The sequence below is a fragment of the Anser anser genome (assembly GCF_964211835.1).
Source record: "Anser anser genome assembly, chromosome: 1".
Taxonomy (NCBI): domain Eukaryota; kingdom Metazoa; phylum Chordata; class Aves; order Anseriformes; family Anatidae; genus Anser; species Anser anser.
In genome coordinates, this window is record NC_139720.1 from 97,668,147 (window position 1) to 97,683,394 (window position 15,248).

Genomic DNA, 15,248 nt, shown 5'->3' on the forward strand with positions numbered 1-15,248 from the left:
CATATATGTGTGCGTATTTAAAGCCAAAGCTCTGAAGAGAGATGAGATTTGGGAGCAGGGAGGGGAACATGCACAGAGGTATTTGACATGAAGTCTCAAACAGGGAAAAGTGGGGAATGGGAAGACGGGGAAAGCAAAAAAAAAAAACAACCACAGAGTGCATTTTCTCCTTCTCTGCCCCTCCAGTCCCCTTCTTGTCTACCTCCCCCATTTATTTTTTTTCCCAGTGGGATTCAAGAAATGGGAAACGTGGACTGCCTACTAACAAGCATTGAGTTTATTCCTAGCTCTTCTGCTTCCCAGGACCTCTGGCTTTGTTTTTAAGGTGAAGGTGATCAGTCACCAGTGCTTAGGGGGACCTGCAGGCACCAGGCTGCCTGCAGTGGCCCAGGTGCTGTACCAGCAGCAAATACCAGACAAAGCCTACCAGAAATGTTTTGAAACAGGGTACCACTGGATTGGGAAATTCTCCAGAAGATAAAGGCATGTCCTCCATAGCAGACACTGGTACCTTGTCAAGTCTTTAAAATACAAGTAGGAATTAACACATTTCAGCTCCTAAGGAAATACATTTGTTTCAGAGGTTACCACTGTACATCATGTTTCCAACATGTTGGCTCCTCTGTGCCCAATGCTGATGTTCAGAGAACGAAGACAACTAGCACGGATATTTGAGAACATTTTTGCATTCCTCTAAAGCCATGAGCCTTCCACCAGGATAAGAAGCCATTCCTGCCCCCCCGCAAGGACTGAAACATTGCCAAAGATTTTGCCAAACAGGCCAGGAGAGGGTCTAGCTCACCATGTCTATTTAAATTGGTCACACTAAGCCAAGCAGACTGAGAGGCTTTAGCTTAGTTGGGATAACTGAAACCTGTTGGAGTAATAGATACATTACTATTCTTCTGTAAAACTGGCTGACTGCAAATAGTAATTGAACTTGGAAAACAAATTGTAAAAGGTTCAAGGCTGAAATGCACAACAGAATTCTGTAAGAGGGCTTGGCTGGGTTGTTTCAGCATGGGTTTTTACACACTTCATTCAAGCTTCCCAGCCTCCAAAGGAGGAAGACATTTTCTGCAAAAGCAATACTTCCTCTATCCTTTCCAGATAGCACCAGGAGAAAAGTCTGTATTCCTATAACATTATCAATCCACTGCTCCGCTGGGAAGTCTAATATGATCTACCAGTATTAATGGCTTCCACGTAATTCAACCATAACAGCAGCATATGCTCTTAAGAAGCACCCCACAGAAGCATCAGCATAAGAGACAATACACCTCTCCCCAAGATATCCCCGTACAGATGCTTTCACCATCTGACAGCAAAGGACGCTGAGCTTGCATGGGTTACCTGCTCTCTCATCAGCACAGTGACCAGCAGACCGGCCCGCATTTGAGAAAACCTGATCACCTCCCGAAAGCTGGAGCATCCTCATGGCTTATTCTGCCCACCATACCCTCACATCAGAGCACTGGGCCCACCTCCATTTTCTGACCAGGAGTACTGTGTCACTAGTGCACTGCAGCTCGGCACAGCAGCTGGCTGGGCTGTCAGGATGCTCCTAGGGTTTCCAACGAGCACCGCGGCCAATGCCTGTTATCATGACTTGAATAAACCTGGAGCAGTTTCAGGCCCACAAGTAGTGCCTGCAGTTGGTGCCACCCAACAGGTACAGCTTCTTGTTAGGCCAGGAACAAAGGCCAGGTTTCTGGGCATAGAACACCCCCAGCATTGTCTGGGCTGTACCACCCCTTGCCCGTGGTTACGCTCCTGAGAAGGTTTCTTCCCTCTCACTGAGGATACCTTGCCCTTTTTATCATCCCAGTGCACCAAGCCGATGAGTTAGCTTACCACATGCTGTGTCATCTTTTGCAAACTGGCTGCTCTCCAGCCAGCATAGGTCACTCCTCATAGGATTTCTGAATTTAAAAGCCTCCTTCCCATGCTACTGCTGAGGAGGAAAGTCCTGAAATAGTAACTAGCCTCTCCAGCTACTGCTTTGCCTGGCTGTAGCCTTTCATCCCAGCTGCATCTAGTCACCTGCTTAGAAGATCTTCCTTCCTTCCTTCCATCCAGCCTCCCTCCCCCACTTTTTGTAGGGCTTATGATATTACCAACCTCAGAGTTTCCTGCTTCCATCCTTGGTTGCCAGCACCCAGGCAACACACCAGTATCGGGGTACTGAACCCCCAGGCAACGCAGGGCAGCTCTGAGTTCCTCCCTGAAGCCACTGGCAGGAGACACAAATGCGTGACACACACCAGGGTTTGCTGTTGCAGCTCTGTGCTCAGTTGCTTAAAGGAGGCTGGGTTTCCTCACACAGCTGTTGTGAATCTGGTATGCGCGCATGCACTGAGCAACAAGGCACCTTAACCCTACGAGTTTTCATCCCTTTTCTCACCATTTCCACATAGCAGTATTCAAAAAAAGTGAAAGACTAATAGATGTGGGGATCCAGAAAAGCCTTCTAAGCCCTGAGTTTGTAGCTGTCCTGAGTGCCTATATGCTGCCTAGGTCTCAACTCTAAGGTTTAGTGTGAATGTTAACAGACACCTACTCAGCTCACTTCCCTGCTCAACTTAGAAGCAAAAAATCTCAAAACACCTTTGTGCAGATAGGGCAGAGTAGAGAGAGGGGGGAAGGAGAAAAGCAGGACTGAAATGAGGCAAGTGAATTGCAGGAGAACTGCAGAGAATGAATGTAGTAGGTAAGGAACTACACTGTTTATTATAAACAGTATCAGCATGTTTACTATATGAGATAGTCTTGTCATTAAGACTGCTCTCCACAGAGATATTACTATATTTATAGTATTGGCTCTTCTCTCTTTACATCCAAGCTGATAGGTCTATTAGCATAACCATTGCATTATCACTATGTAATCACTATTAATTATTACTGCAGAACGCCCTAGGAGAGTACAGACATGTTATTTAATAGTTAAGTAACTTGGCTAGACAGCTACTGCTGCCAATATCTTACCAAGCGTGTGACTGTTGGATTCCACCTCCTCCTCCTCCTCCTCCTGACCACTTGTTGGAAGTCTCTCACCATTCATTCCTGGTGAGACACAGCATCAGCAATTCAGGGAAAGGCCCAGAGGCTGTACTATAAATTTCTGCACAGCACAAGCAACCCCAATGAGCACCCTGCACCCCTTCGATGTCTTACGCAGTATGCAGACAACAGACAGACAAACATGTAATTGCCCCAACTGGAGGTGCTCCCAACCCACCTCATTAGGGAGGGAGCAGGTGCTGGTTTCATTAGTGGGATTCAGCTGACAGGTGGCAATGCTGGGGGCCTTCCCAGCTGCCCCCCATCCCAGCACAGCCCCATGCATGCACGCTGCCCAGCAGAGCACAGGCTGAAGAGGCAGCTGGAAAACAGGACACAGTTTGGTATTTAACAGCAAGCAGACATCTAAGGAACTGTAGGGAAAACAAGGCTAATTGCTTTCCTGTTGCTCTAAAAGCCCCTGCTTCCTTTGCTACTTTGAGACACTCAGCTCTATCTCCTGTGTCTCAGATTGTGCCATCAGACTGCCAAAGTGTCAGCTTCCTCTCAGATCATTCCTTAGCCTTCTCTATTGCAAGCAGGGTGATTCATTTAATTTACAAATGGTTTTTCCTCCTTTGCAATTAAACAACTTCATTGGAACAGGTTTTTACAATGACTGTGCCCTTTCTCTTCAGCAAGCTAATTTCCTCAGAGCACAGAAGCACACAAGCCTTTGGGGAGTTGATAGGTCTGGAAGGACAAACGAAGCCACTGTGACCCAGCCTGGTCTCTTGAGTCCTGGGGTTCACTTTCTGCCTGTGCAGAGAATGAGACTGCACGGATGATGGGGGAAATAATGAACCTCCCATGTAGAGACTTTCAGATGGAAGTCCCTCGGGATAAAGACGACTGTAACACAGCCAGCACCCAAGCCCTTCTTCTTTGTCCTGACAGCTGGGAGATATGCCTGGCCGCTCATTACTGCTCACTTCCATAGACTGCAACTTCTCCCCAGCTTCTCTGACACACAAAGCATACACAATATGGCTATTAGCATTCTCTCTCCTCACCCTGAAATCCCGTCATAGCATGTCTATCCTGCTTCATCCCTGTTGGTTCTGAAGCATTCACTGGATTGAGTTTCAATTTCTTCTTCTCACCTTCAAAAACCTACAGCAATTTCAGCCTGTCCGTCCTTTTCACCTGCTTGACCTCACCTCCTATGAGCTCAGCCTCTTCCTCTCCTCTCCTCTCCTCTCCTCTCCTCTCCTCTCCTCTCCTCTCCTCTCCACCACTGATAACACCCAAGCTTTCCCCACACTTCCCCTATGGTCACATCCCACTGCCTCTACCCCGCCTCCTCCAGTGTGTGGGATCATATAAGTCTGCACTGCCAGAGCCATTGCCTTCATCTTTCTATACTGCTAAAACCTACTGAGACACCAGGATGTTTAAAAATAAACCGGGAACGCTGTGATACTCAAACACCAAATTCCCAGTGGCGCTCTGAAACCCTTTAAAAATCTCCCCTCTGCACTGTGAAAATGGCGCCCCTGACACTCAGTCACCCTCCTGGTCCTCCCGCAGTACTCTGTGAGCCCAAGGACTTTCAAGTTTGTTGTTGTGCCTTCCACACATACATGTGCTTATACGTAACGGAGCACATTACCTGACACAAAAAGGAATACCAAATGATGCTCTGCTGCTCAAACTGAGAGAAAATGTGGCAGGCAAATGGACAGCAAGGCTTTCTAAGCCAAGGATGTAAGTCATCACAGTCACCAGAAGCGTAAAAGCCTAACTCAATGCTCAAGCTACTTTTCATACTGTCTTCCCATGGGAAAAGGCTCACCGCGGTCCTTTAAGAGATCTAAAGAAGCCTTCATCCTTCTTTCTGATGACCAAAAGCATTCCCTGTCCCTCCAGCCGATGGTTGCCACACGGACCTGCTCCCCGCAACAAGCCCTGAGTTCCCCTGCCACATCAAGCCCGAGGCCTCGTGCAATGCAAGATGGAGCCAGGGAACCAGTGCTACCTGCCCCTTGAAACGCACCCACATCAAACACAGAGAACATCAAGACTTCTCTGTTTTTAAAGGGGTTTAGATGTCCAATCTAAATTCTCTTTGATAAAAGAATAAAGTGCTTCAATCCCGGTGGCACGTAGCAGAGGGGGCCCCCAGAGACCTTCACAGCAGGTGACACTCCGCACTTCTCCTCCCGCGGCCAGCCCCTCGCGGTGCCATCCGCTGCCTCGCGGCCTGGCTCCAAAATGGCAAAATGGGCAGCTTTCCTCTATTTGCCTTCCCCAGGAGAAATCATGTCCCCTGCGGCAGCTTGCCCTGTCTCCTGCTCAGGAGGGGAGGGCGGCGGTGGGGATGGTCCCTCTGCCGTCATGGTGACAGGCAGGGAAATGAAAGGGCCGTGCGTCCCTCTGAAGTGACAGGCCCGCGTTTGTAGCGCGGGGAGAGCGGCTGCTCTGCCATATGCCGTGGGGAACTGGCACCATCGCCTCCAGTTTTTGTGACACTTTCAGGGTTTTTTTTCACGTTAGTTTAATTAAACATTTTTTCTTGTTTATTTGATCGCGTGCCAGGGCTGAGGAAGCTTGGAAACCTTGCTTTTAACACTGTGATCTGAACTTCTCCCCAGCAAAATCCCAGCCTCCATGCTTGGTTGTTTTTAGGCTCGCGGGCCCCACTAATGGTGAGGCCCCGGAGTGCTGGCTGCCGTACGGGCGTACGGGGGAAAAGACTCTCACAGTCCCTCAGAGACCACTGTCCGAACAGGCAGGATAGCAAAAGTGTATAAGGAAAGACTACTTGCCAAAAAGCCAGACAGCAGAGTCAGGAGCATAAGCAGCCTCTAGCCATCTGGGAAGGCATGGTACTCATTCAAGGAGGCTGTGACTTCTTAAAAACATCTTTTTTTAACCTCTGTTATGAAATAGTTGGAGGCAACCCAACAGGGATCCTGCCTGGCGTCCCTCACTGCTGTTAGTTATGGCACAGAGAGGGCATAACCCCCGTACGAGGACAGCTCTCAGCCTGACAGTGGCTGTCCCACCATCTTGTTGTTTGACAGCTCTGCTCGGAGACCAGGAGCTAAGTGAGCCCTAAAGGACCTCACCTTCCCATCCGCCTGCATCAAAGGAAGAGAAAGGCCTGATGCTTGTTGTGGTGGCTTTACTCGTCTGGGCAGCTGAGCTCCACCATGACTGCTCTCTCAATCCCCCTCCTCAAAGGGAAAGGGGGAGAAAATACAATGGAAGGGGCTCGAGGGTTGAGATAAGGACAGAGAGATCACTCAACAATCATTGTCACAGGCAAAACAGGCTCAGCACAGGGAGATTAATGAGATTTCTTACGTATTGCTAACAAGCTAGAGCAGTGAGAAACAAACAAAACTAAAAATACCTTCCCCCCATCCACCTTCTTCTACATCCTCCCCCTGAGCAGCACAGGGGAATGGGGGCTATGGTCAGTCCCTAATGTTCTGTAATCTCCCACTCCTCCATCTTCATGCTCTTCCCCTGCTCCACGTGGGGTCTCTCCCATGGGATGCCGTCCTTCCCATACTGATCCTCTGTGGGCTTCCCTTTCTTAAATCTGCTCTCACAGAGGCACAAACATCGCTTATTGGCTCAGCTCTGGGCAGTGGCGGGTCCCTTCAGAGCCATCTGAAATTGGCCCTTATTTAACATGAGGCAGCTGCTGGATTCTTCTCACAGATGCCACCCCTGTAGCTCCCTGCTACCAAAACCTTGCCACATAAACCCACTACATTTGCACAAGAGATGCAAACCTCTGAATGATTCCCTTTTTTTTATGGGAAGTCATCAAACCCTGAATGGGATGCTCCAAACAGAAATCCTCTGTACATCTTATCAGGAAGGGAAAGGATGGTATTAGTGCATACCCTCCTTTCTAAGTCAAAAAGGAGTGGGGTGAGGAGCCACTTTTTAAAGGCACATTTACTGCATGGTTCCTTAATGGTGAAAGGGTGCATACTGGAAGGCTGTATACCACGTACACGATTCACTCAGGATGAAAAACTCCTGGCATTCACTCTCAATTCATGGGGCTGCAGGAGCCCCAGGCTGGGAGAGAGCTTCTCAATGAAGAGCTGGGAAGGGAACAAAAGTGTCACATAGATAACTGACAGTGCATTTTCCTGTCTCATTTTGCATAACTCTCATTTTCAATAGTGTAACCCACTGTTTTAATTTTCACTTTATTAGAATATACTAGATTTGTTCTCACTCTCAAACCTTGCCTGGTAACAAATGTGCCATTTGCACATGTCATCAAAAACAAAATGCTCCGTGGGAGCAGTGAATAACAATTAGTGACTAAGCACTGAAGAAGACCATAGAGAATGGTCTGGTAAATGCCTCCAGCCTCTCTGAGGCCTAAGACATTAAAGGGGTACCTACTGTTAGGATGAGTCCCTGCTATTAGGATGCACGTTATCACTGGGCCTCGTGGCTTTTTTGAGGAGTGGTAACTCCAGACAGAAAGGCACAAGGTATAACTCTTGGTTATGTACACTGGAATTTTCTACCAAGGGAGCCAGGGGCAGCAGAAACACACGAAAATGGAAAATTCAAAGGCAATGTCATAATGATACAACTTAAACTGCAGATGGATACGTTCTGGGTTTTATTTGGCTCCACCACAGAAGTAAGGGCAATTTCTATCTCTGAGCAAAACACCACCAGCAGAAATCAGGCCACAAGTCTGGCAGAAACCCTTTTCCATTTATACCTTTGCTGGATTCTCAGCAACATTTTGTTGCTGTTGTCAAGAATCCAGTCCTAATGACTAAATGTAAACTAAATGTACCACAGAGTTCCTTGGATCAATGAAGCACTGCAAGTTTGTTTATTACGTGGTGTCTTCCTGTACAAACCACGTCAGTGATTAAACACAGCAAAATTTACTCTTGGGATTACAAATTCACCCCGCTGCCTGCTTACAGGTTACCACATGGGGAAAAATGCAAACCACCTTTCCAAGACTGGATCCAGCTCATGAGGAGAGTTCATATCGACTCTCTCTGTGATGCTGACTTTCCTCTTTCTGGCATCTGTCTTCCATCTTTTTCCTACTTTGCTTCTTCAGTTTGAGTTATTGATTTTATCAATTTGTGCATGTCTGTTTCTTTTTCTCCTTTCTCCCTTTTTTCCCTGTTCAAGCACATACTGGACAGGAGACGTCCACCACTGCCTCCCCTGGGCTTGTGCCACGTATCCCAGCAAGTCATGACGTACCTTTTTATATGTAACATGAACTCTCCGGTCAGGAGGATGGAGGGGATGATGGACTGACTAGAAGAACAAGAGGTTATCATGCTTCCCAGCTCTCAGAGACTCTCATCTTTCTCCCCACACCCTGCACACCTACCTCAGTAGGGCCTTTACACAGAGATAGGGAAATCCCCACTGGGCTGGAGCTGTTCCTTGCCTTCTACAGCACTGGTCCACAATGGCTGAAGCAGGTTTCACTTATTAGCCACAAGCATGTTATAGGTGAACTAAAAAGCCCTAGCAAATCGGGATCTACACTGGCTCTGCAATAGGCCACCTCGTGTGCCTCTGGAACTGAGATTCCGGTAGGTAGCCGAAGCTGCCCTGGTGTTTGGCAGAGTGGCAAGGAGGAGAGGCAGCCATGAGGCAGGGAAAGGAGGGAGAAGAGGAAATGAACCCATTGAGGTGTAGCCCTTTTGATTCTGACACACGGGCTTCTGAGAGATGTCTGGCTTCATCCAGGAGCTTGGACTGGAGACTAGAGGCCCAGCGAGCAGTCCCTTCCAACCAACACTTCTGTGATCCTACATGATGCCATCAAACCCAGCACTTTCATGTCAGTGCCCAGGCAGCTGGCAAACACAGATGGTCTGGATCTCTGCTACCAGGAGTTACCAACCCTACTGCCAATAACAGAAGTGTGATTGCAGCAAGCTACCTTCAGCCTGGTTGTCCTGTTCGCCAGCGACTCTAAACCTGCAAGGGCTTAAGTTTTCCTTGCTAAAGGCACACAGCTCTGGATAGGTGCAAGTAGCCACAGAAGCCTCAGCTGATGCAGTTTCATTGCTCCGAGTACTTGAGAGAGCTAGAGCAAGGATAGCTTGGACACGTGCTCACATCATGGTAACACTTTCAGATTAGAGTGAAGATGCATCAGTGTTCTTTTCCAACTTTAAAATCTATTAGCCTGTGGATCCTGTTTACAAACTTCCCAAACTTAAGGGTATTTTGAGAATACGTTTAGATCTGGGTCCACGAGTATTTCAAACCAGAGAAGTGCTATTTTTTTTTTGTCTTTTTTTTTTTCCTTTTCTCTTTCTCATTTTGAAAGAGAACCTCCCAGTCCTGCTCCCATTGGGTAAGAAGCTGCTCTTCTGTACCATTTCCTATCTGGGGCTGACTAATGGAAGCCAGGAGGGTTGAGATGCTGCAATTTGCAGTCTGCTAGCAACCAGAACATCTCTCAAGGGCCTGGAGACATCAGCAGTTTCTGGAATCAGTGCCTGGGGTTAAGTGCACATTTGTGGGCAAACTCTGCTTTTATCTTTGGATTCTAGTCCAGACTTTTTCCTGGACATCTGTGCCTGTGACATTGGGTGCTGGAGGGAGGAAGAATGCACATTGTCAGCCTGTCCTTTCAATTTAAATAACATCTTTTACATATTTACCTATCTGAACAGGGAAAGGCCTCGTCTTTGCACCTAATCATCAGCAAACAGCAGACACTGTGGCTTTTATCAATAAGCCCATTTTTAGTTCAGTCTGTAAAAATAAATAAATAAAGCGAGAGAGACACAGAGAGAGAAGCGACACAGACGGTATCATTTTCAAAGAGATTTTTTAAAACACATTAAAGAGCTTTTCTTTACTCTTTTTTTCTTTCTTTCTTTTTTAATTTAGTGACAGTCTAGGAAGGAGGAGATGAAGATAAAGAAAAAAAAATAAAAAGGAGATTTAATGAGGATGAGAGAGAGAGACTAAAAGGATGTTTCCTAATCTCAATGAGCAGTTAAGGAGAATGAGGATGGAGGGAAAGGATGAATCTGAAAGATAATTATTGCGGATGGGTTGGTGGAGCAGTAAGGGTAAGAGAAGAACAAATGCAAGCCGACATTCAGAAATTCAGCCAAACCTGAAAAAGACCTGGTACCTTCTGCTATCTCATCTCAGGGCAGGCCAGTGTGCCTTCCCGGAGCTGTGGGGACCCAGAGTGGAATGCCAAGAAGCCACCAGAAAGACAGCTGCTCCTGTCTTCCTTGAAAACAATCTTCCTTGAAGCAGGAAGCAGTGGAATCTCCTGAGAAAAACTGTTCCCTTGGTACCTGTAAGCATATCTGGAGTTTCTGATAAAGCCATTCAGTCGAACGCCTAGCTGTATAGCCCAAATTTCATGCTGCTGGCCACAAGTAGTCAAAATTTGCTGCTATTTGCAGAAAGGAGGATGGTTCTGGAATTAAAGCAATGGGTGAAGATTTCCTCTCTCTGTCTCTCATTCCCTGCATGGTGCTGGACATACCACTTTGTCTTTCTATGTCTGAATTTTCCTGCCTCTAAAATACAGAGCATATCTAATGCGTGTGCATTTAATCCAGTTACCTTTATTAAAAGGGGTTGGAATTTTTCATCTCCCTCAGAGGCCTTCTGCTCCTGATGGGAACTCTCCTCTCCACCTCCAACTGAAACAGGTAGAAGCTAATTTCCTGCAGCAGGAAGAAATGACTTCTATCCCTGCAGAGGCTGAGCAATTCCAGCAGCTGCACGTGCTTCATAAAGACAAGTGCTAGCTGACACAGATTTGTGACAAGGCTTCCCAGCCTCATGGGGGGACACAGTGACCCTTAATTCAGTCCCATTTGCAAAGTACATTGAGATCCTGAGATGGAAGGGGTTATAAAATACCAAGTGTTATTTGCTGCCTCTCAGACCCTCCACTGCTCCTCTCCCTCCCCCCCCAAAGACATTTCAGGCTTGTCCTATTGTGAGATCTATTTTATTTTTTAATTTCCAGATGGCTGAACTAGATAAGTTCCTGGAGGGATTGATTTACGAGGGGAGATTAAAAACGTTAGATACATACTGTTTAGTTAAATGATGGACATGATAACTCCTTACAGGAACCTCTCTTTTTGGAGGGACAGAACAGGAGGGAAAGGAGGAACTGTGTAGTTCTAAGCTCGGTTTTGTTTATAATTTGCTTTTATTTGCACTCAGTGGGAGAGATACAATGGCTGCCACAAGGGTGACATAGGAACGCAGCACAACCCAGCAGGAAGAGGTGCACCAGGTTAATATGAAGCAGTTAAATTGCTGTATGAAGACAGTTAGCTGGAGAGGGATTAGTACAGACTCTAACACTGCTAATGACAGTGGGGAATGAAAATTTGGGGCCCGGATTCTGCAATGTGCCCACACTCAGTAATTTGCAAGATCCAGGACTTAAACTGAAAACCAATTAGCCTTGCGACAGGCTTAAGAAAATGAATCATGGAAACAGCTGCAATATATCATTGATTAGTAGTTTACAAAGGAGGAGCTGAGAAAGGAAACAACATCACATTAAGTCCAGCAGAGACTCACTGAGAAATACCACCAGGAGCCTTTCATGCAGGAAAAAGGAACTGGCAAGTTATCTTCCAGTGGGTGACTCCTAGGGGAGCTCTCTTAAGGGGATCAGGGTAAAAATGCAAGAACCCCGTAACATCTGAAGAACAATCGGTGCCTGGCTGATGTGATGGATGACACACTGCAGCTGAAAAGCAGAGCTGATCTCTCTAGCTGCAGGCTCCTGTCGAAGGACTGCAGCACTACATGGGCTGCTGACCAGCCGTACCAGCAATGGGCACAAGGGGACATAAAAATTGCTTTTCGCCAGCAGTCCCTGGCAAAACAGGAAGAGGTTTCAAGGCAGGGAGGGTTGGTTTGAGACATCTAAATAGAAATGGCAAGTGCCTCTGTAGGGTTCCTAGGAGGGACGCTGGTGAAGTCCCCTGAGAAAGAGGGAAGATGATGTTGGACTTTTGGATGCCCAGCTGGAGGGGAAACTTTGTGATCCCTCCTAGGAGTGCAAGCTACTACGTCTGTCCCTGGATGACTCCTCATGCTGCAGCACCACATCAAGCCCAGAGCATTCGTCACTGCACGGTGATAATTCCTGACTCCCTCTCCCATCTCTGCCACCATACATACCTGCTGTGCTATGAGACCTGATGCAGGGCAGGGGGAACTCTTTCCAAAACGCCCCTGAAACTTTGATGACATTAGTGAAGCAACACTGGGGAGCCATTAAACAACATGAGACCCCCTTCCAGAAGAGGGAGAGGAAACAGTTCAAGGCAGAGCAAAAGGGTGGCATCAGGAGGATTGCCCACCATGGGGCCAGCCCTCTGCTCGATAAACCCTCTCTACCAGGGGATGCACTTGAAACGGGTCTCAGGGGAGCACTGTACCCAAAAGCCATACATTGCTGGTTCCCTGCACCAAACAGCTTCACAGCCGGCAGGAGCCAGCACTGCAACAGCATCGATTACACGTCCTCCCTGAGCAAAAGTGGCATCCCGCTGTGCACTGTGAGCTGTGTGTTCTTCCAGGAGCCTCCATGACAACTCGTCCAGTCACTGCAGGAGTCTCCAAGGACCAGGGGTGCTTCCTGAAGAAGCGATAGGCGGCTGGCTGGTGGAAGCGCTCGCTGCGTGGCGGATGAGATTCCACGGCACGCTGGAGATGGAAATATCACCTTAACAAGCATGGACAGCCCCCAATGGACTATAAAATTCATTTGGTGACTGAGATAATTCAAAAGAGCCAAGTGGCACAGCAATAAAAGCCAGAACACATAAATTTAAACTCAGAGAGTTCTGCAGTGCCCGGGTAATAAGTGACAAAACAACCCACACCCACACAGACCTACCCAAACCTGTCTGAAAGACACAGTCCAGAGACCAGGGAGAGATGCACAGAAATTGTCTTTTTTGAAGGGAGAGGAGGGGCAAGGGGAGTAAATAAGAGAAAAGTGCTTACACATCCAGAGTCTGTTCATCCACAGGCCCAGAGCACACACACGGCAACTGTGCTGGGCATTGTGCAAGCAACTTTTTATTAATCACATCACCCAGCCCCAAACTAGCACATAGAAGCAGCTAAATGCTGTTCTCCATTACACAAGGGCAGGCCACTTCAAGACACCAATTTCACACTACCTGCATGTAGCTGAGGGCTGATTAATTCAAACCGCCTTTATTTTGTTTTTATGAACAACACCAATTCCCTTGTCCTTCATCTCCTCCATCCCCATTGGGATTCCTCCCCAAACTGCTCGGCGAGTGCTTCCCAAAGCACTTCCCTCCCAAGGAGTTAGTTTGCCACTCATAAGATGAACAGCCTAAAATTGCCATAATAAAAACTTTATAGCCCTCCATCATGTTCATTCATGCTAATGTTCTCTCTCAGTGTGGATATAACAAAAATTTCAGTGTTGGGGGAAAATAGGAGGCTTCTGATGGCATGACAGGCGTGTTTTTCAGTACTTTGAAAACATGGCAGTACGGCGTAAGGTGTCCATCAAGGTCACTAACGACTGAGAGCGGAGACACAAGAGCAGGAAGATGCTGATCGATGGCGTGTCATGGTATGGAGACAGAAACTGCAGTAGACATGATCCATACATCTCCATGTCCCCACGGGGAACTGTCCTAATGCAATAAGACAGGTGTCTTCATGGAGAGGTCCCAAGGGCAAAAAGGAGGTAGAGGTCTGGCAAGCGACATCAGCTGTAACACAGAAAATTGGAGGGCCTGGGGACAGAGCCGATGTCTCCATAGCACCTCGGTGCAAAGGTGGGGACTCCTGCGGCTTGAGGGACCGGGCTGGTACTGAATGCTCATTACCCATGATGAGGAGCAAAGGGACGCGGGCTCAGCTAGCTAATTCATTACAGCTAGCCCACCAGTCAAGTGACTCCTTTGTCAGGGTGAGGCAGACGCTCTCACCGACATAACAGGCACAAGCATTTTGCTTCCCAAGCGCTGTGAGTGATGGCAGATATCACACCTGTCCCCAGAGCTTAAAGCTGGGATCTCCAGCTCCAGCAGAACAAGCCATCGTACTGAAGGAGTCATTTTACTTTTTAATAAGTAGCAAGGGCAGACGGTGAAAGGAGACAACGACATTATGAGAGTACAGGAACATCTAGGATTTGGGTTTAACGACCGCTGTTCTTTTCCTCTCCCACACAACTGCTCTTCCCAGAATCAGAGCTGGCTGTGATTTATTGTCATCGCTAATTTTTTGTATCAAGGTGGCACATGGGAGCTGCATTTGCAGAACAGAAATCCACTCTGATAAGTATTGTACACACAAAGACCAAAGATACAGTCAGTGCTCCAAGCACATTACAATTCAAGTACAGATTAGAGACTAAGATAAATACTGCCCTGTGATTCACCTGGATCCAGTGTTGTTTTTAGAACCTTCCTTTATTAAGGAGTAGAAAACACTTGTGAGGATAGGGTTAAATATATGTTTAAGGAACCACAACCCATTTTAGGAGCAGCTGCTGTGGAAACAGCTGAAGACATCTTTTCCAGGCATTTTTTCTGCCTTGTACTCTCTGCCTTTTTTTTCCCCCTACCTTTTTCCATCCTAATAAGGGCATTTGCAATGGAAACCAGGCTCTTTGCTGCCTCTGAGGTCATTTGCTCTTGCTGCTCATTTCCCTCCCCACACATCATCAGCCACTCTGTGAACCGAAGGTGCTGCGGAGCAGAGCAAATGCCACCTCCCAGGAATGGAAATGGCACTGCAGCTCCATTCCTTTGCTTACCAAGTGCCGTTCTTCCTTAATTTTTTAGCAGGGTTTGGACTTCTACACTGGTCCTTTGTATATGATGGCTACCACCGAGATGAAACTTCAGAGGAAGGTCAAGCTGGTCAACTCAATATTGTGTACAGGTCTGACTATTTGAGTCAGTGAAATCTTATCCAAACATTTCAATCAAAGCACTTGTTAGACTTGTACTCGCTTCTTTTACCATTAAAGCTTAATTCCCTAACGTGAACAGAACAAACTAGACTGGTAAAAGGCATCTTTATACCACTACCTGTTACAGACCTGGAGGTTGCACCAGTTTAACCTTACGGAGCTCAGAGAACATAACTAAAGCTGTAGAAACTCTCTGACCCCACAGGCACCTGTATATCCCTGCTGCATCCCCTTCATCTAA

The 15,248-nt window shown here is 47.3% G+C and overlaps 1 protein-coding gene across 8 annotated transcripts in view; it reads right to left on the reverse strand.

Moving 5' to 3' along the window:
- The window catches only part of LSAMP (limbic system associated membrane protein), a 966,851-nt gene that overhangs the window by 356,223 nt on the left and 595,380 nt on the right, over nucleotides 1-15,248 (reverse strand). Inside the window, exons 1-2 of one of the 8 annotated variants that reach the window (XM_083819692.1) lie at nucleotides 3,175-4,266; nucleotides 2,986-3,063 (exon numbers count right to left, since the gene is read on the reverse strand). The exons of 5 other annotated variants lie outside the window; for them this stretch is intronic. In XM_083819692.1, coding sequence (XP_083675818.1) covers nucleotides 2,986-3,063; nucleotides 3,175-3,346 — 250 coding nt within the window. In that variant the 5' untranslated portion in view covers nucleotides 3,347-4,266. Of the gene's footprint in view, nucleotides 1-1,854; nucleotides 2,056-2,985; nucleotides 3,064-3,174; nucleotides 4,267-15,248 lie in introns of those variants that run through there. 2 more of the 8 variants (XM_083819694.1, XM_083819699.1) reach the window with 2 other exon arrangements.